Source organism: Mus pahari, chromosome 10 (genome assembly GCF_900095145.1).
Source record: "Mus pahari chromosome 10, PAHARI_EIJ_v1.1, whole genome shotgun sequence".
NCBI classification, from domain to species: Eukaryota; Metazoa; Chordata; class Mammalia; order Rodentia; family Muridae; genus Mus; species Mus pahari.
In genome coordinates this window covers 111,754,276-111,775,879 of record NC_034599.1, presented here as the reverse complement: position 1 = coordinate 111,775,879, position 21,604 = coordinate 111,754,276, and the positions used below count along the sequence as shown (strand labels likewise).

General features: G+C 47.8%; 1 protein-coding gene across 1 annotated transcript in view; it reads right to left on the bottom strand.

Annotated features, from left to right (window-relative positions):
• The window catches only part of Itga9 (integrin subunit alpha 9), a 293,314-nt gene that overhangs the window by 15,756 nt on the left and 255,954 nt on the right, over positions 1-21,604 (bottom strand). Inside the window, exons 24-26 of the mRNA XM_021207169.2 lie at positions 17,504-17,629; positions 14,999-15,118; positions 9,364-9,465 (exon numbers count right to left, since the gene is read on the bottom strand). Coding sequence (XP_021062828.1) covers positions 9,364-9,465; positions 14,999-15,118; positions 17,504-17,629 — 348 coding nt within the window. The remainder of the gene's footprint in view (positions 1-9,363; positions 9,466-14,998; positions 15,119-17,503; positions 17,630-21,604) is intronic.

The window sequence follows — 21,604 nt, the reverse complement described above, 5'->3', positions numbered from 1 at the left end:
TCTGGTCATTTTTAGTTCCTTGTCTCTACTTCCGGAGTGAGGGATGAGAGCTGAGTGATGTGTGTTGGGGTGGAGTGGTATAAGGAGTTAACCATCAGACAATCAGGCTTTATGGTTTCACATGCAGAACCCTGAGTCCGGAACTTGTCTTAAGGGAACTTCAGTGGAGCAGAAAAAGCTCTTCCAACATGGGGACAAGCTAGAGAAACCAGCCTGGGAAACCCCGCAGGCGCCTTGCCTTCCGTCAGCAGCCAGCTAGTTTCTCTGAGCCTGGTTTTTCAAACCTGTGAATCAGGAGCACTTCAAGCCCTCCCTAGAGGTTCAGGCAGAAGTCAGCCAAACTTGCTGGCAGACAAGAGTTCTGAGCCAGCTCTGAACTCAGTGTGGGGTTAGCTGTAAGGCCGGGGACACTGAATTGAGTCCTCTTGGCAAAGCCACGTTGGAGGTCTGGTTTTGTGGATACAGAGATGAGAGTAGCCACTACAGTTTAGTCTGGCAGATTTCAAATTTCGTAAGAGTGCCCTGTCATGTCCCTGGAATGCTACTTTGTGTCTTTGCTTTTTTTTTTTTTTTTCTCAGAGATGTCCTTGGTCCTCTTGGATGTAAGCTCTAGGCCTTGGCAGATCTGTCTCTTATATCCTGACTGCTATAAATTCAACTGTGAGTGATCTGAGCGCCATGCCGTGTTCTGAGAAAGCCACAGCGCAGATTAAAAACAAATGATAAAAAAAAAAATGTATACACGAAAACAGGAAGGGGAGCACACGCAGCACATAGTGTGGCAACATACATACTGATGGGGAACAAACAAAACACATAGTGTGGCGACATACTGACCATTGGGGCCAGGGGCCCAGACAAGCCTTCGTGTCTCTCTAAGCATCTTCCTCACCTGTCACTGCCCCAGTTCAGGCCCAGCCTTCACATGCATGTGGCACTGTGTCAGCCCCCCACAGCACTCCCATTCATTTTGTTCTCTAAGAACGTAGGTCCTGGCAGGTCATCAGTATCTCACTCTGTCCACTGTGAACATCTAATTCAGGACACTCAGTATTAACAGTCTGCTGTCTTTCCTTCGCGGCCCCTCCCAGGTCCAGTAGTCACATTCCAGTTACTTACTCTCATCTTCCCTGAGGTCCCTGTCGTGTTCTCGCTACCTGGAATGCCCTTCTGTCCTGGTTGTGTCACAGACTCCATAACTGCTTAAATACCCTCGTGCCGTTTTCCGTACTTGAAAACACCATCAAAGGCAGGAAATGCAAACGATAGAAAGAGTTTTACACTCAGGGACGTTGTGCTGGTGAGACGGCCCAGTGGGTAAAAGTGCTTGATGCCAGACCTGACATTCTTAGTTCAGGGTCCACTTGGTAGGAGGAAGAAACAGAGTTCTAAAAGTTGTCTTCTTCCATCCACACATGAGCGATGTGTGTGCCCAACACACACACACACACACACACACACACACACACACACGCACACACACGCACATAGGGCCACAAAAGAAATAAAATGCAATTAAAGATTTTTAAAAAGAAGTGGAAGGTACTTACTGCAGAATTATTCACACAAACACAGAATCAGAACTATTGTAAGCCTCTAACGAAAGGACAACAGGTTAACTTTTGGTAACCAGGCATCTCCATGGCCTGCCCCCAGGGACCCAGTGACAGTAGACATCATTACCAGCTGACAAGATGCAGCACAATCCCACTGTCACCAGGAGATGCACATCCTTCCCTGCTCATGTGCCACATCCCCTTATAAGGCCACTCCCTCCTCTTTTCCCCTCCACCCTTATCCAGAGGCAGGTTATCCCATCCCCAATAAACCTACCATGCGAGATATGTCACATGGTGTGACTTTATGGTGTCTGTCACTTAGATCATAACATTATCTACATAATGGTTAACCACAAAACAGAACATCACAAGCTACTAAAAATGAAAAACCAGCTGGAAGTGGTTTTCCACGCCTTTAATCCCAGCACTTGGGAGGCAGAGGCAGGCTGATCTCTTGAGATCTAGACCAGCCTGGTCTACAGAGCAAGTTCCAGGATAGCCTGGGCTACACAGAGAAACCCTGCCTTAAAACAAATAACAAACAAACAAATAAAACCCCCAAACAACAAGAAACAAAAACTGTTATATAGATTATATCTGTCTGCATGTGTTTATTTATGTATCTATGAACTTGTATGTAGACAGGTATATATTTATTTTTTGATATAGGGTCTTACTCCATAGCCAAGGCTGGTCTGGATTTACTGTATGACTCACAGCAATCCACCTGTGTCTGGCTGCTAAGTGCTGCAATTATAAGTATAAACTACCACATCTGGGCTGATGCACAGCTTTAAATTTTATTCGTTTACTTTTAGCGTATAGGCATTTTACCTGCATTTATATCTGATATCGCTTATTTTCTGGGTGCCTTTGCAGACCAGAAAGGGCACTGGATCCCCTGGAACTGGAATTATAGGTGGCTGTGAGCTTTCATGTGGGTGCCGGGAATCAAACCCAGTTCCCTTCGAAGAGAAGCCAGTGCTCTTAGCCACCGAACCGCCTCTATCTGGATGCGCACTATTTTAACAAATTAAAAACACGACTCCTGAGCAAGTATCAGGTGAGTATAGGTCAAAGACACCAACCATTTATGGAATCAGCAGGAGGTTAAAGTGGGCTTAACGTGTGTATGTGTGATGAAATCTGTTGAGTAAATCAGACTCAAAACTGGCCAGTCCTCCATAGGATGATGCACTTTGGGGTGATATTTTTGGTCAGGTAGAAATTACTTTCATCCTCACTGACAATCTTAACTTGTAACGTATGGAGCAGTCTCCCAGATATCTCTGAAGGGACAAGACGTTTTTAAGGGACAAGGGCCCATCACTACACAGAGACCCTCAGAGGGTAAAGGCTCTCCCTGCCTCTGGCTGGGGACTGAACTGAGAGTACTAGACACACTAGGTAAGGACTGTACCACTGAGCTCCATCCTTCGATCTTAACTCTTCTCCTGACTATCCAGATAGAGGCTCTGGGCAGAGACCAGACCACAAGGGGGAAGAGTTCTGCAATTAACTGACCACTGAATCTGAATGTGGTGTGCACCCGAGGCTACCACAGGCCCAGGTTGCTTCTGAGAGAGAGGGTCAGCTGTGTTTCACCTTGACAGTTTCTTGCTTGCTGCTTAGAAAGACCGATACGTCTGCAATAGTACACATGTGTGCATTAAGTGTGTACATCTGCATCTATCCAGACGGTGCTCTGGGGACCTTAAGGGGTATAATTAGTGGTCAGTGAAAGAGTGTGGTACACTGGACATCTTACTCATTTAAAATATTATCCTCCATTGCTGTGAGGTTTCCTTGGGGACCAAGAACTCTGGGGAGTCCCAGATATCCCGCTCCCCATTCAACCAAAGCACATTTCTATGCGGATATGGGTTCTGTCCTTTAACACAGTAATGCTGGTAATTATGATAAAGACTGGAAGCCACTGTTGCAGAGCGGGGATGGGGTTCCTCCCTGCTTCTTTGGCTCAATCTTGTCCTCTGCCTTTGCTGATTAGACATGCCAGGCCAAGCCACCCGGTTTCCACACAGCGTTCTCCCTGTCAGCTTCCTTGTGCTTGGCAAGCTCATTCTCCTCCAGCTTCCAGGCCTTAACCCCCAATCTGAAAATGGTGGTTCTGTTCAGGTTGGCTCAACTGGAAACAACATCCTTGTCAGTTTCTTTGTTGTCTGATGTTATCATTGTCCTGTAGTCGGCCCCAGGGTGGATGGTATGGCTATGGCCACCTCCTCCCTCACTCTGTCCCCAGTGCCCACCACAGCACCTAGCCCTTAGTAAGCCTTCAGATGTATTCACCAAGGGACTAAATGGAAAACAGAGTTTGTGTGCTTGGCAACACACTTGGAGTTGTTTTTTTTTGTTTGTTTTTCAGTTTCTGATGGGCAGAGCTCGGTTCTCCCACAGGGTGGTGGGTAAAGAGGAAGAGTCACAAGCCATCTGATGGTGCAGGAGAGGGAGGGGTGGCAATGAAACCGTATGTTACAACATGACTTGAGGTATCACAGACTCCTTCTCTCCTGAGAGAAAGGGCTTAGTGGTTCTCACACAGAGAAGGGAGCCGTGGATTTTTCTAGGGACTTCTGTGAATCAATGATCTATATCCTCACATGGAGGAGGGTCACATGACTCCGTGGTAGAAGGCAAAGGCTCCAAATAGATTTCCTATCGCACCAGCCAGGAGGCATGGCTCACTCCGGCACATGCTTTTGTTTTGTTTTAGACAGGTTTTTGCTATGTGGCCAAGGCTGGCCTCCAATTCAAGATCCTCTTGCTCCTGCCTCCAAAGTGCTGGAACTACAGGTATGAATCCCCATGCCCGGCTCACACGGATTCTTGAAAGAGAATCAAGCACACACAGCTCGCGGGTCATCTTAGGACACGGCACCCGTGTTCTCTCCTTAGGATGCTTGCTTGTGCGGGAAGCTCCCACCATCACGTGGTCCAGGTGTTTGAACTATGACGCTTGCTCAGATGTAAGCTTAGCTGACTTGCCACTGCCCTTCATGACCCCCGAAACACACAGAAGGGGACAGCTGCCACTATCAGTGGCCCAGTGTGGGATCTCCTCCCCACGCTACAGAACCATCTGCTGCGTGAGTCACAGGGAAAGATGGGCTCCTGTCCGTGCATGCCAGAGCAGCTGATAGCACTAGTGACCTGGTCCCCAGTGTCCTGACTCCAGCGCCAGAGGTGATAGGGACCCGGGGGAGCTGGCCCCAGAGTCCAGGGCATTGAGTTCTTCCTGTGTCAGGATTCAGTAGGGCCTGGGTTCATCACGTTTCTTGACTCCTCTCATCCCTCTCTCTGGTTCTCCAGGCAATTCCTTGAACTCTCAGGTATGTGGAAGTCTAGCCCACTCTGCTTCTGCCAAAGCAGGAAAAAGTAGGTTTCTGCTGCTGACCTCAAGGGGGCAGTCAGGTGCACATACCCCGACAGCTCATCTAAAGTCCTGCCAGTTTATGCTGACACCAAGACAAGTGAGAATTCATAGCAGTCTCTGATGCAGAGGAAGGGAGTTTGGGGTGACACCTTCATAACTAACAATTCCCTAATCTCTTGGTTTACACTGGGAGAGTCTCCGGCCTCCTTTGTTGGCTAGTCTCCTTATAACTATGGAGGTGCTTGGGGCTGGAGAGAGAGCTTAGCGGTGAAGAGCAAGAACTGCTCCTGCAAAAGACCCAAGTTTGGATCCTAGCATCCACGCTGTACAGCTCAAAATTGCTGTAAATTCAGCCTCAAGGGATCCAATACCGCTGGTTTCCATGTATATGTAGAATACACACATATACACAAAATTAAAAATAATAAAATAAATCTTCAAAACGTATCAGGTATGTCTTAGTTTGGTTTCTGTTGATGGTAGATCAGCATGACCAAGAGCAACTCAGGTTGGGAAAGATTTATTTCATCTTACCCCTTACAGCCAGAACTTCCTCAAGGCAGGAATTGAAGCAGGGAGCACCAAGGTATGCGCCTATGATTTGCTCAGCCTGTTTTCTTACAGTACCCAGGCCCACCTCCTCAGGGTAGCAATGCCCATGATGGAATAGACTCTTCCACATCAATCATCAATCAAAAAACATTGCCCCTGTAGGCTTGCCCAAAGGCCAATCCAATAGAAGCATTTTCCCAATTGAGGTTCCCCTCTCCCAGATGATTCTAGCGTGTGTTGAGCCGACAAAAAACTAATCGCCCCAGAGTACTTGATTAGTTTTTGTCTCGGCTGTTGACTTTTGTAGTCAATTCACAGGGCAGGGGATCGCTCCACTCCCCGTGATCTTTTGGTACTTTTTCCTGGCTCACGAATGGAGTTCGATGTCTCTGGAGTATATTTCTATTTTCATTCTGTACTCCAGCTCTTCCAGAGAAAGTATTTTCTAGGACCTCAGTGGATCTTTGTGGATACTGATAAACCCCACCAATACTAACTCTACACAGCCGTAATAGAGTTTAATGTCCAGCAATAAGAGACTACCGATACTAACATCTTACAGTAGAAGATTATAACAGTATTGGTGCCTTTGGATTGTTTCTGGAATTTTGTATTTCAGACTGTGGTTGATTAGCAACAAACTATGGAGAGTAACACTACGGATAAGGGGGTGCTCATGCACCCCTCTGAAGTGAACTCCTCCTCTTGACAGAAAATAGTTTCCCAGGACACACTTAACTACGTCAAAATCTTCATGCAGCTCCTTCCTCTTTTCTGGCTTACCCCTAACTCACTCTTAGTAGTAAGTTGGATTGGGTTGAATATGAAAGTCAACATGTTATTGGCTCCTCACAACCTTTGACCCTGTGGCCTTCGAGACCTCACTAAGGTCTTCAGGTCTGAGACTGCATGAAACCCCATAAGCGCCATTGAAGTTGACCTTGCATCCTTCTGGTAAGTGTGGTGGACTGAATGAAAATGCACCCCCCCCCCCCCGGGTATATTTGAATACTTGGTCCCCAGATGTTGGAAATTCTTGAAAGGATTAGAAGATGTAGCCCTGCTGGAGGAGGTCTGTCACGGGGGTGGGGGGTGGGGTGGGGGGGGTTGGGGTGCGCTTTGAGGTTTTAAAAGCCTATGCTATTCTCTGCTTGTGGTTCAGGAGAGGAGGAGCTGTGATCTGCTGCTCCAGGGCCATGCCTGCTTACCTGCTGCCACGCTCCCTACCGTGACGCTCAGGGACCCAATGTCCAGCACTGTAAGCCACAAAGGAACTCTTTTATGAGTTGCCTTGGGTGTAAAGTCTTATCACAGCAATCGAAGAGCAACCGAGCAGAAATCTCTCTGGTGGATACCTTAAGGAGCAAGTCCTCGAACAATCGACTCCATGTTTCTAGTTACTAACAAATGTTCTGCAAAGCATTACTTGTATCCTGACATAAAAATAAAAGACATGCGGGCTGAGGATGGACCTCAGGTTAGATGAGTCGGCTAACACCTTCAAGGCCACGGTGTGTGTGTGTGTGCGTGTGTGTCACACACACACACTCAAGGAAAGGCAGGAGGGAAAGTGTCCGCTCTCCTAATTCACCAGCGTGTATGCTATTTATGGTTAAAAATCCAACTGCTAGCCCCCTCGCCATGCCCTGCTGGACACCAGACACAGATTCATCTCCTCATTGGTTCAAGGCCACAATTTGGTGCCTAATCTGAGAGGCTGTGAAATTTCACCTGATTTAAGTTTGCTGCCTGGCCCCTGTGGAAATCCCCCTTCAGATGGAAGTTTGATTGGAGCCAGGCACTCAGAAGAATCATGCGGGTGTGTGTGTGTGTGTGTGTGTGTGGTGGGGGTGTGTACTTGTTCTTAAACTAGAAGTCTTTCTACCCAGAGAAGATTTTTTCCCCTACTAGGAAAGTTGAGAACACATTGCAGAACTGAATCTTAGTTCATGGACCAAAAAGCCAGGGATGGGAGGAGTTTTCTGCAGGGCTCTTTGAGGACTCTAGACAGGAGAGGGACTGGAGGGTGGGGTGGTGGTGGTGGGAGGAGCCTTCCCTCTTTGAGGGATTCTCCTTGCGCCCTCCTTTCTCTCCCTTTGGGAGCATGAAAAAGCAAAGCAAAGCAAAACAAAAACCCAACAGCAGCTTCTGGCCAAGACTTGGAGGGGAAAATCTCACCACAGCTCCCAAAACAGGAGAGTCAATGACTTGGAGCCCCAGAACACAATGCTCTGAAGCGCCCCCCTGGATCCCAGGGTGCGGCCGCACACCCCATGAGTTGTCACCACTGCGCAACCGAAAGTGGCTTCATCTGCTGCACACTGTCCGGCATTTCTAGTGGTGCTCTGGTGTGATACCATGGTTTATCAGAGCGTCCTAAACCTCGGGGTTGGGCATGTTTCATCGTACAAAGGCCACCCTTCTCTTTCTTTCCAGGTGAAAGGCCGAACCAGCTGCTAACGAACCAGCTGCTAAGTAGCTCTCTGCCCGAGTGCAGAGAGCCAAGAACCAAGTGCCAACCCCAAATATTTGACCTGCCAGAAAAACGGAGGCCTTGAGTTTCATTCTAGGCAGCTTCTCCATGGGAAGAGCGGTCAGGCTGGCCCGCATCCCTGCACCCACTGTGGGATGGCTGACCCCTCGTGAACGCTGCCACCCTAGACTGGCTGATGTTCTCGTAGTATTTACTGACAATAGGAACGGGATTGGCATGTCATTGATCCTTGAGCTCACCGCTTGGCTGGACTGGCTGCCCATGCAGCTGCCCATGAAGCTCCTGGGCTCTATCTGCCTCTCTGCACTTCCCCAGAATTGGGGTTACAGGCTTGGACTGCCACATCTGATTCCTTACATGGGTGCTAGGGACTGGAACTCGAATTCAACATCTTTGTGCAGTAAGCAGGTTACTGACTGAACCATATTCCAACCTCTCACATCCTGATGAGGTGGCGGGTCTCTGTTGCAGTTAGAAAATAAGTTAACAGCCCTTTTCTGTCTACCTACATAATTCTTCTTGAATTCACTTCCTAAGTTTGTTAAAGCAACACAGAATCAACGAGAGAGAGAGAGAGAGAGAGAGAGAGAGAGAGAGAGAGAGAGAGAGAGAGAGAGAGAGGAGAGAGAGAACCTCCTTAGAGAGAAGGAAAAATTGATGGGAGGGGCCAGGAAAGGGCACAGGTTGCACAGCTCCTCCACAGAGCAGCTCATTGGCTGACTTCCCTGTCTACACTCCAGGGACTGAACTCAGGAGGGTGTCACACAGTGGATGACCCTTCTCTCACCAGGAATAAGAAAAAAAAAAAAAAAAAAAGCAGGATTCTGAGGCCTTTCTGCCCAGGCTCTCTCTCACTGGACAGCTAAGCCATGAGGCGGACTGCCCACTCTGAAGCCCGTAGACTCCAAGGGAAGAGGAAGAGAATGAGAGAGAAGGTTCTAGGTCTTGGCAACTTGACATGACCTCTTTAAGACAACCAAGCAGTTGTTTCTTAAGCCCCTCCCATGCCCACCCCATCCCAGTGCTTAGCCATGAAACAACACATGCAGGAGAGGTTTTTAGAGAAGGGCTCAAGAGAGATAAAAATAGCCTTGGCCTCAGAATGGAAATCTAAGGCCTGTTGAGGACGCTTCCAGACAGTTTTTCCTTTGGCCAATCACTGCAAGAAAGTTTCAAATACCAGAGGAATCCTAAGAACCATATTAATGCAACAACAGAGGCACGAGGCCTTCCAGGGGGCACTGGAAGCCGGGCAGCCATGGCTTTGGGTCTACCACAAACCCTTCGTGTTGGGAACTCTTCCCTCTCAGACCTCAGTTCCAGGTCCCCGTCCTCTGAGGAGAGCCGCCCCCGGGCAGCCGGCTTACCAGAGTCTCTTCTGGGTTCCCGGGAGCGATCTCCACCACTCTCAGGGCAGGCTCCACCTTCACCTTGGCTCGAGCCATGAACTGGATGACAGAGGAGCTGTCCTGTGGAAGAAATGACAGGATTCATCACAAGATGCTTTCAAAGGACACTGAGAATGACGCGCCCATGAGGGGGACTATGCCAAGCGGAACTCTCGGGTTCCCGGAAGATTCCATGCAGAGTTTATCATGGAACTAGCAGCTTTCCCATCCCTGGTACCCACAGCGCACACACTGCTGCCTTCTCTTGAGAATTCCTTTGGATGGTGGAGGACGCAGAGTTACCATTGCGCCTTCCAGTAATGAACACATGCAAGCCCTTGTGCTGTGGTTTCCCAGTGGTGAGGGCTAGATCGCTGGAGGTGGACACTGACATATTGCATATTTCACGAAGAGTGGAAAATAAATAACGCTGTTTAATTGTGTGCAACAAATCCCAGCCTGGCATCCCCAGAAGGCATCTGATTGCCATTTTCTAGTCATCCTCTAACCCAGACCACAGCCCTCAAAACCATGAAAGCTTAGCTATTATTAACTCTTTCTTCGCTCTCGAACGACGTTGTCTTGGGGCTGAAGAGTCAAAGAAGGCATCTGAGGGTGCAATGACAGGTCGGGGTAGGGTCGGAGAGACACATGTCTAGTTCATAAACCAGGTCTGAGGGGCAAAGAGGGGGACCTCTGAGCCTCAGGAAGTGGCTGTTGGCAGAAGCAGTCGAAAGCCTTGCTGTGGGCTCTGTTTCAAAGCCACCATCCAGATAGCATGAACGTGGCTCCAAAGTAGAGGTGGAAAAAGAATTTGGAAAAAGATGTGGGTTGGCAAAATTAGGAAAGGCTAGTGTCCCAGGTCAGATGGGGCTGTGGCTGATGGTGGAGTGTCCTTGCTGCCCCTGAGGGATGGCTGGGCTCTGTCAGCCGGGTGTCCTTAGTGTTCTCACCTGAGTTCCTCTGTCACTCCATGTCCCTAGAATTCAGGTGTTGGAAATTTAATCCCTAAAGACGTGTGCTGTGGGCCTCAGTGGGAGGCTTCTGATAGCCAGTCAGGTTAGGCAAGTCAGAAGGATGGAGTGTCCATGTGTCTTATGGAAGTTTCCTGGGATTGAAATCTTTTCTTCCAAGAGGGAGTAGAAGGGTTATGTGACATGGGAGGTGAAGGAGAGGTCACCAGTCTGGGAAAGTGAAACTAGAAAGATTCTGGTATAACCCCCCCATTCCTCCACCCCAGCTTTAGGAAAGCTGCTGCTGCTGTGTGTGTGTGTGTGGGGGGGGCTCTGACCAGATGGGTTACAGAGGGGAATTTCTTAGAGCTCAGGGCTGGAGTCTGGGTTGTCACTTCTAAGGGGGTAGGGGAATGGGTGTGTGTGGGAGAGTATGGTCGGGTGGGGCGGGGGGGGGCTTTTCATCAATGCAGCGACTGTTTGGAGTCATCTTGGCTCCTGTAAGTAGCCAAACATCTATACATCTGTAGGGACCACAACAAATATTCACTGGTTCACCACGTTAGACTTTGGCCCAATCATTACTTTGGTTTGTTGTGGATTTCCTCTCAGAGGTGTGTGTGTGAATGTGTGTGTGTGTGTGTGTGTGTGTGTGTGTGTCCCAGGAAGAGTTTGTCGCAAGATGCTGTGGTGGCAGTATTCTAAGAAGAGGAAAGACCTGCTATGCTACCATGTAGCTCAAGGCTCCCACCAGAGGCTAAATCCTCGCACCCTGTCCTTGAACTTCTCATCCTCCAGGCCTGAGTCTGGAGAAGTCAATGGCACCTCTATCATTTATACGTTCCCTGGTCCATGCTCCCTGTGACACAGAAAATTGACTGACACAGATTTCACAGTCAGTGGTCAGCTTTGACCTATACAGGCCCAGTGCACACAGATACAACGAAGACCTCTCTCTATAAATCAGTGGTCCTCTCACCCTTCCTGATGATGCAGCCCTTCAAGGCAGTCCCTCCTGCCGTGGTGACTCCAACCATGGAATTTATTTCTGTTACTAATTAAATACTTTCACTACTGTTACAAGTCATAATGTAAATATCTGATATGCAGATGGTTTTAGGCGACTCCTGTGAAAGGGTTGTTCGACTCCAAAAGGAGTTGTGTCTCACAGTTTGAGAAACCTTGCTTGAGACGTAAGTTCTACGGGGACCCCTTGCTAATCACTCAGGAAATCTCAGAGACCACTCCGGGTGGAACAAGGAGATCCTTGATGACGCACTTTACGTAGGAGTTGTGTACAAATTATTCTTAAAAACAAAACAAAAAACCAAAACCTGCAAAACACGCAAGCTAGAAACAGCTTAAGAGTTTCATAAACATCTATCAGTTGTCCATGTGAGTGAGATTGAGTGGGATATTTCCAGAGACCCATGGGAATGCTGGGCTCCTATGTGTAAGGCCCACTTGAACTTGAGAACTATATAAGCACTGGTCAAATTGAACTTTGTTATTAAAAATATTAATGTTAATTATGTGTATTTCTGTGTGCCTGGTATTTGTGTGTGGGGAATATGTGCACGAGTGCAGGTGCCTGCAGAGGCCAGAAGAGGGCATCAGATCCCCTGGATTTGGAGTTACAGGCAGTTAGTTGTAGCCACCATGTGGTTGCTGGGAATTGAACACTGGTCCTTTGGAAGAACAGTCAGTGCTCTTAACTGCTGAGCCATCTCTCCAGCTCCCCCATCTTCCTTCCTTCCTTTCTTTTATTTCTTTCTTTTTTCTTTTCTTTTCTTTTTTTTTTAACCGTTCTCTCCCTTAATAGAAAAATACTTTAAAAGTGCTTCTGTGAGGACCGTCATTCAAAAGAATATTTCTGCTTCATAAAAATCTTTCAGTAATTTAATAGTTCTGTAAATTTCAGTTTCCTGTATCCTCTGGCCTTCTATTGATTTTACACTTAATTAATTACTTAATTTAGTGTGGGAGTATTGCAGGGTCATGTACAGGCCATAGCCTACATGAGAGATCAGTAGAAAATTTTTTTAAATATTATTTTCTTTTTTTTCATTTTTTTGGTTTTTCGAGACAGGGTTTCTCTGTGTAGCCCTGGCTGTCCTAGAACTCACTCTGTAGACCAGGCTGGCCTTGAACTCAGAAATTCACCTGCCTCTGCCTCCCAAGTGCTGGGATTAAAGGCGTGTGCCACCATGCTTGGCAAAGATTTATTTATTTATTATATGTAATTACACTGTAGCTGTCTTCAGACACCCCAGAAGAGGGCATCAGATCTTGTTATGGATGGTTATGAGCCACCATGTGGTTGCTGGGATTTGAACTCAGGACCTTTGGAAGAGCAGTCGGGTGCTCTTACCCACTGAGCCATCTCACCAGCCCAGTAGACAATTTTTATTGGTCCTTTTTCTCCTTCCATCATGTGGGTTGTGGGGATGGAGCAAGATAGTCAGGCTTGGCAGCAAGCCTCTTTACCCACTGAGCCGTAGAGCTGTCCTCTAATACTGTATTTTTATTATAAATCATCAGTGTTACCACCGTAGATATTAACAGTGACAATAACGGTTAGGTCAGAGGCCAAGCAGATGAAAGGCTGGTGTACAGCAGGCCCCTGGTGGCTGTGAAAAAGACCTTAGGGACACTGCCAAAGAAATCCTATCCTCTAAAAATTTAAAAAAAAAAAAATAGACCCAACATTTTAAATGAAAACTAGCGGAGGTTAAAACAATAAAACCTCAGATTCCCTTGTCTGGAGCCAGACCTTGAGGTCAAAGGAAAATAAACAGCCCTAGGCGGGGGCCAGCCATAAGGTCCATGTTGGTCCAAGTCCTCAAGGAGACCCAATGGCCCTGGAGCCATCTGGTCGACCCCCTAAAAGGCGCTGTGCTAAGATCCAGGCCTGTCAGTGCTTCAGACTCAAGGCACACTCCGTGCCTAAGTTTCTGCTATATGACAACCCAGAGCTGTCACCTCTATTGCCTGGGGCTCCACTGGTTTGCCTGACCAGTGGGAACAATGTTTCTGGGATGGAGTCTTGGTTAAGTGTCACTACTGGATGAGAGAGAGAGAGAGAGAGAGAGAGAGAGAGAGAGAGCGAACAACCAGTGCCATCACTCTGGGGGAAGTGATGAGCAAGTTCATGGGAAATGAGCTGTCAGCATCATTGGCTAAGATGGACCATGGAGAAAGTATGTCGACTCTTAGGGAACCGCGTCAGGGAGGGACTCCTTGGAGGGCGATGGTAGACAAAGCTCACAATCTGGCCTCTGCTAACACTGTTGACCTATATCAAGAACAGGGAAGTCCTGAGTGGGAGCCCAACTTCCCCAAACTAGGGAACCCAGATGGTGTTGATCTCTCCACGGTGTGTGGAGACTGTAATAGCTACAGAGAGATGGGGAACACAAGCAAACCCCACCCCCCAAGGACTGCATCTTCTCAGGCTGCTGCATCACTGCTGGGTCTAATTAAAAGCTGACCACAAGATCTCGCTGATGCTTCTCACCTGTGCACGGCCTGGATGGCTCTGTGTATGCCTTGCATGTTTAGTCTTTTCAAATAAAACTAAAAAGGAACCCTGAGGCTAACACGTATATTCTTTTAACTTTCATACCCAACTATTTCAATAGCATCCTGTGGCACAAAGCCTCTCACACCAGCAAGCTCTTATCTTAAAATAAATCAGAGTAAACCTTTATTAAGGGCCACTGATTTGCTGACGGAGAGATTTGGAACCATATTTGAAAAACGCCCAGTAGCAAAGTATTCTGTGGTTCACAGGTCCAACGTCTTTGAGGGATCATTTGAACAAGTGATCAGGCAAACTAAGGCTTCATGGGTCAGATCTGGCCCTCTGTTTGCTTGTGTAAATAAAGTTTTATTAGGAACAGAGCCATGCCCTGTATTTGGATATAGTCTACAGCTGCTGACAGAGTTAAACTGTTGCAAATGATTAAGTTGGCATAGCTACAGTGTAGCATGTAGCTATGAACATGGGCAGCCTAACACAAAATCAACCTGTTTAAAACATGAGTTTGTTTATTGTGTGTTGTTTTTAGAAGTTGATGAGCATCTCAAGCCTGATGGTCACAGGTTACCACAGTGAGTCACAAGGTCAAAAGGCTGAACATGCATGGTTCTGGCCTATAAAGCCTAAAACTGTTCTTGCTAGCCCTTGACAGAAAAGGCTAGAACAAAACATGGTCCCCAAATCAGCAGAATTTGTAAGCTTGTCAGTACCACCTGAGGTTCCACCCCCCAAAGAATCTGAGGTTTTATAAGCCCAAGGAGATATTTGCTTTTTTGAGAGGCTGTCCTCAAACTGAGAGATCCATCTACCTCTGCCTTCCTGTTACTGAAGGCACGCAGCCACCCTACTCTACAGCTTAGCCCAAGGAAAATCAAAGAACGACAGCGCGGGTGGGTGGATGAGAACACCGGGAAGTTGAAGATGCTGGAACTCGGTAAAGATGCTAGGACATCTTTACCGCGTAAACACTGAGGGTCTGATACTGTTACTCGGCAAGGTCTGATGGACGAATCCCCAGTGGTGCATGCTGGGAAAGTTTGATAAGGGGCAGCCCGAGTGTCCTGGGGAACGGATTCCAGGGATTCTGGGTAACCGCTGAGAGCGCATCCCAGGGACTCACCTTCTTCAGTATCTCTGTGTTCAGTAGCATGTACAGATCGATGGTGCGGCTCTCCTCTTTCGGGAGAGCGCTAAGGTTGCAGTGCAACGTTAGGCAGAAGCTCCCTGGCTTTTCACAGTCCTGAGGAGAAAATTTCCAGATGGAATTAAGAGACAGAGACCATCCAAAGCCATCTATAGCGCAGAGTGTCTGTTATGTTAACTGAGGCAAAATCAAGAGGAAGAGGTGGGGCCCGTGGAGTGGCTGATGTCAGACTTCCTGCCCAGCTTGTCTGGGGCCCAGGATTCCATCCCAGCCCCCAAATACAGAGTAAAATAGGAATTAGGTGTGTCCAGTCACTGAACACACCTGTCCCATCAATTAATTTAGAAAAGTGATTTTTAAGCAAATATGGTATGGGGGGGAGGGATTGTATAACCTGAACTATTTCCATGATTTCTTCTGTTTAAAACTATATCACCCAGTTCAATTACTGTCATTTAATATATAAGTTGTACTGCTATATGGAATAGCTTTAAAAACAAAAACAAAAACCCAAACTATAACTAACCCCCCCCAAACTAAAGAAGATGTAATTATGCTCTGTCACCAGCAGAGGGCGGTAGAAGGATTTCTGGCCTAGTTGAACACTAGGGCTCTGGTCTCCTGTGTTTGGGGGAGTCCACAAGACGGGCTAGGTGGTTATGCAGTAAATCCTGCCAAAAAGTTGAATTTCACCAGGAGAATCACTTCTTCTTTCGTGAGTTTTTAAACAAGAAGACTTTCCAACTACAGCGGATTCTGGGTCCATGCCTTGGCAGGCAGACACCATGCTCCTGTTTAGTGGGTGGGGTAGGGGTGGGTGCTTAAAGAACAAAGAAGCTGTATTGCTCGGAGACGCATAAGCCGCCAAGGGGAAGTTTATTCCAATGACCAAGGAGGAATTTTTCTTTTGTGTTGGGAAGTGTATCTTTATTTATAAAGTGTGGATTTGTGCATATGTGTGTGTGTGTGTGTGTGTGTGTGTGTGTGTGTGTGTATCCCTGTATGAAATTTCAATCGCAGGGGACATTTTCAGCTTGACATTTCAGCTTGTATAGAAGACACAGCTGACGTCACTATATCTAACTGTCCCCTAGGGCCTTTACAAAGATAGGCTATCCTTGCCTGTGGGTCACTGGTTAGCTTGGCATAATCTAGAATCCTAGGAAGACAGTCTCAATGAGGGCTCAGGGTGGTCTGTGAGGGGCTATCTCCACTATCCTGATTGATGTGGGAAGACCTGCTCACTGTGGGTGGTGCCATTCCCTAGGCAGGGGGTCCGGAACTATGTGAGAATAGAGAAAGTGAGCTGAGCACAGCAGAAATGTCTTAATTTTTTTCCTCTCTGTTTTTTTCACTGTGGATGCAAGGTGACTGGGTACCTCCTGACTTCTGCACAGTGATGAACTGAGTCCTGGGAACTGTGGGCTAAAGTCAACTCTTTCTCTCCTAAGTTGCTTTCTTTTGCCAGGGTAGAATGTCATAGCAAAAAAAAAAAAAAAAAAAAAAAAAAAAAAAAAAAAAGCAAAACAGTATGCAAGTGAAAAAAAATCCAAATCTCAATAGCAGACAGCTGAGCTCTCCAAGGGGTGAGAGAGGTGTTCAAGTGAGTGTGGGGTGTGCTTGGGTGGAAGTAAAGCGCTCAGTGAAATTAATCGGGGTGCAGGAAAAGGGACTCTGGAAAATCTCTGATGAGGTAGAACACACATAGTAAAAAGAAAAAATTCTAAGTATTATATTGATACATTTTACATGTGTTTTACATAGGTATTATGTTTGTTTCGTGTATGTTTTACATGTTTTCACTGGAGAACCAACCTGACCATGCTATCTTTTTGCCAACTTTACTATTTCTGAACTCCTTACACACATTCCAGAAAGTTCTTTATTCATCTTTCATTTAGTGTAATTTCTGTGAGACTTACTTATGCTATATAGTGTATGCAATACTATTAGTTATATTTTTTTTGTAGTTCTATAATATTCATGTGTATGGATATACCTGTTTACTCATTGTACTGTTGATATATATCTGAATTGTTCTGGTTTTGGCTACTCTAAAATTGCTTCAAATGTTCCTGTGTCTTTCAACAACATGTGTATTCACTTCTTGGGGATGGACCCAGAAATGGTATGTTTTTCTGGGTTGTGTAATGCATACATGTTTAATTTTAATAGAAACTGGTAGGAGGTTTCCCTATTGTACTGTAGATTCCTGCTAGGAGAAGAATCGTTTGCTTCCTGACCGGTAGGCTGTTTAGGTTTTCTGTTAGTCATGCAATGGAATTTGGAATATAGATTTTTGAGGGAAACTCTGGGCTGAAAAATAGGGATTGATCACAGTCCTTAAGTCTTTTTGAGTTAACCAGTGAAAAACGGATTTGAGAAATAAGAAGCACCAAGTAGAAGATCAGCCTCTCATCTCCGACATGCCGTCCCTGTGAAGCCCACCGTCATGGCTCTCGTCACCAAGCAACTTCTTACCAACACTTTTCTTCCAGACTTGGAGAAGAAAGCAAATATGGTGTGGAAGATGTTTTCTTGTTCCTGAGGGATGATGCAGGGGGTTGGGTTCCTTTGTAGAGAGCAGTTACCCTTTTCTTGGCTCACCTGGAAACAGAGAGCGCTGTTAGAACCAGCGGTCTTAGATCTAGAGGCATCTGGCACAGCAGCTGAGCATAGACTCTCCCTTCTATGGTTCTCTAGAGGACAAAAAACAGTCACAGGGCATTGCATTTTGTGAAATTCTGGACTATGTTTCCTGGTATGGCCTTGAACTCCTGGGTTCAAGACATCCTCCTGCCTCAGCCTGTCTAGCAGCCAGGCCCACAGGCTTACCACAGCTCTGGCTGAGAAGTGTTTAAGGCAGAAGTTTTGACAGAAAATGTGGCTTAATATTAAGTTCTTCAATAAACCGAGCTGAGATGACCACGGCATACAAATGAGATTTGAGGAACAGCGCTAACCTTCTGCTTCCCGATTTCAAAGCTCGTTTATGTCGCTCCTTTCAGACAGGCATTTAGGAGGCAAAAATAAATTCAAGTCGCATGCTAACAGAGTCAAGAGCCCTGGTCTGGCGCTCAGGTCTTCTGGGACCTTAGGTCTGTCAGAGCTTATAAGTGGGCCTCACGTACGGCCCACTGTTGGAAGTTTCTAGAAGGTTCTGTGGAGCCACCAGGATGCTGTAAAGCCCCCTTAGGAGCTGTTTTTGAGAGAATTGCTCTGGGTCCTCATTCCTACTCCAACTGTAGTATCAGCCACGTAGTGGGTACCTGAGGTTTGGCTCTGTGAGCTCTCGCTCTCAGTCTGTCTCCGTTCATTCTCAAGCATGTGGGACTCCCCTTCCCTGGCTTGTCCCTTGAGGGGACAATGCTGACAGGCCCAGAGAAGACAGTCTTTTACAGAGAAGTTCCAGTGAAGACCCCCTACTTCCCCAAGGCCTGGTCATCACACTACACACCCGGCTGCTACCAAGAAAGCCTCAAAATTCGTAGGACAGACATGCTGACCTTCGCTGAAGTCAGTGGCAGACCAAGAGCTCCCCAGCATTCTGAAAACTGGTGCTCCGGCTTTCCAGGCAGGGGGAGAAACCTGGTTGCCATCCCACCCTAGCTGGTCTTGCACAAGAGCCCCCAGTGTGAGAAGATGGCGGTGATACCTAGCCACAGGTGCCAGCAGAGAGGGGCAGGGGCCGAGAGTGGCAGCAATGTGTGTGAGAAACAGCCAGGCCTTGGTGGGCAGAGTCATAGCCAGAACTAATTGCTTCTTCCACAGGGCGTCTCTGGGGTGGTGTGTGTACAGGGAAGTGACGGTCAGGGGATCTGATGCCTTATGACAGGTTGCCCCCAGTGGAATGTGGGGCAGGAAGCAGAAGCTGAAGCCGGTGGTGGATGAAAACCTTGGCCACTGTGCTCCTGACTGTGGTTATACAGGAATCATTTTAATCAGGAAATAACCCACTTTTCTGGGAGGCTCAGGGTGGTCCTGCTTCAGCAGGAGACTGAAGGCTCCCAGGGTCTCTAGGGTGTCTGATCTGGTGCAGCTAAAATTTGGCCACTCAGTCCCTGACCAGGGTCACCGCAGGGAGGGAGGCACTCCTCTGAGAGGACGAACAGGTTACAGTCACGGTAACATCCGGGATCAGCTCTGAGGGCCATTCACACTTCAACATCTGCTTCACAACAGTCCTGTGGGACAGGGCCATATCTGGTGCCATTTTAAAGATGGAGGTACAGGGAGAAAGGAAGGCAGACCTGCAGACAGAGGAGCTCTTGAGAGTGGGCCATGCACCGTACACACACCCTAGCACTAATTCCAGGGGTCAAGGATGGACTGTGGTGGGGTCAGGGAGGAGGACAACCATCCGCCCTCTTTTTACCCAGAATTCTTCATGGTGACCCATTTTACCACTGTCTCCTCTCAGCTCCCAACCAAAAGCTGACCGCTGGACAGGACAGCCCATGGAAGGTATGAGCGCCTGCAGGCTGGGAGGTCAGGTCGCTCTGTGCTGTCTCTGGGCCTGGAAGGGGAACACAGTACCCTGGAAGGTTGTTTTTGGAAAGCAGTTCCTGGATCAGGCAGTCCTTGGCCTTGGCTGACAGATAAGGACCTGAGACCTTAGGTTTGGTGACTTACCCAAGGTTACGTGGTTAGCTGTTATCAGCAGCCAAACCCAGTAAAAGGAAGCCAGGGAGAGGACGCTATCCCACACACCACTCTTGTGCTCTGTCCCCCTCCCCTCTTATTGCACTGAACATGATGTCTCCTATTCCACCCTTGCCCTATGTCTGGCAAAGTCCACTCATCTCTCTGGTTGCACAAGCCTTACTGTGTCCATACACTGCACCGTCTATGCCTCTGCTGATGAGCACCTGGGTAGGGTCTGTAACTTGACTGTTGCGAATCATGTGGTACACATTTAAAAATGTGTGTCCATGTTTGTGTGTATGGGCACATGCTAACACAGAGACCAGAGGACAACCTTGAGTGTCAGCTCCAGAGATGCGATCTCCCTTTTTCTGAGATGGCCTGGAACTTACCAAATAGACTAGATAGCCTCGCTGGTGGCCCCTAAGGATCCTCCTGTCCCCAGCTCTCCAGCACTAGGGTTACCAATGTGAACCCTGACCCCTAGCCTTTTGATGTGGGTGCTGGTGACTGAACACAAGTCTTCCTGTCTGTAAGGTGAGCATGTTAACCCTCTGAGCTGTCTCTCCAACCTCATGGATTTTTTTTTTTCTGGGCTGTTTTTTGAGACAGGGTTTCCTCTGTGTAGCCCTAGCTGTCCTGGAACTCACTCTGCAGACCAGGCTGGCCTCGAACTCAGATTTGCTTGCATCTGCCTCCCAAGGGCTGGGAATAAAGGTGTATGCCACCATGCCTGGTTACACTCTTGAATACTCTGTGGTACCCGCTGCAGCCCAGCTCCGCCTCTTCACAACCATGACAGTTTGAGTCTTCTGGGCCTTGGTTTCTTTATCCATGGAACTAGCCCAGTGGTCTACATGGCTATTCCTAGGAGCTGATCACACGCTTCAGGATCATATGTGCAGCTTCTACAGAGCATCTTATGTCTGTGTAAATGGAGGGAGGTGTGCGTGCCATGGTGCATGTGTGGGGTTCAGGGTCAGTTCTTTCCTACCATGTGGGTTCTGGGAACCAAACTCAGGTCACCAGGCTTAGTAGGCGGCACTGTTACTCATGGAACCATGTTCCCAGCCAGGGGTCCTCATCTTCCATTCTGTAGATGAGCGATTGCTAAAACCCTACCCCAAGGGCTGGTTAATTTTGTCTAGAGAACTTCAGTTGTTAAAACAAGACAAAACAAAAACCACCCCTCTATCAGATCAGCCTTGGGGAAACCAATGGGGAATTCTCTTTATTAGTGGTAAATGTGGGAGGGCTCATGGCCCTGGGTGCTATTAAAAAATCAGGCTGAGTGAGCCCTGGCTAGGAAGCTAGTAACAGGGTTTCTCCATGGCCTCTGCATCAGTTCCTGCCTCCAGGTTCCTGCCTTGGCTTTCTGCACAATGGACTGTACGCCGTAAGCCAAATAAACCCTTTCCTCCCCAAGTTGCTTTTGGCTATGGATGTTTACTGAAGCAAAATGAAGCAAGCTAGAATACTCCTCAACTTGGCTTTAATCATCCTTGCTCAAAATCCTGAGGAGATAAAAGCTTCTTCCCACTTCACACCAAACACCACATTGCCCATGTTCAACAGCGCCATCTTCAGCTGACTGGGGGCCCTGCGGCCCTGCGGCCCCTTGCTCGCCTCTGCCCACTCACGCTCATACTTTCCCAGACTGCTGGAGCCCAAATGCTTCCCACGACAGGGCTGGTTCTTGGCAGGACCCCTGGGAGTTGAGGGAGGCCCGTGGCTATTGGAATCTGCACAAAAGAACTTACTAAGTCCACAACCAGAGACAAGAGGGCACGGGCACATTGTTGAGGCCAGATTCTGCCGGCACAGTGACTGAGGGTTTTCTGTTGTTATCTGCCCTCTCCAAACCTGACCCCAAAGAAAACACTGTGTCAGCGGAGGCCAAGAGAGGGTGGCAGTGTGGGAGACTGTCGGGAGCCCACA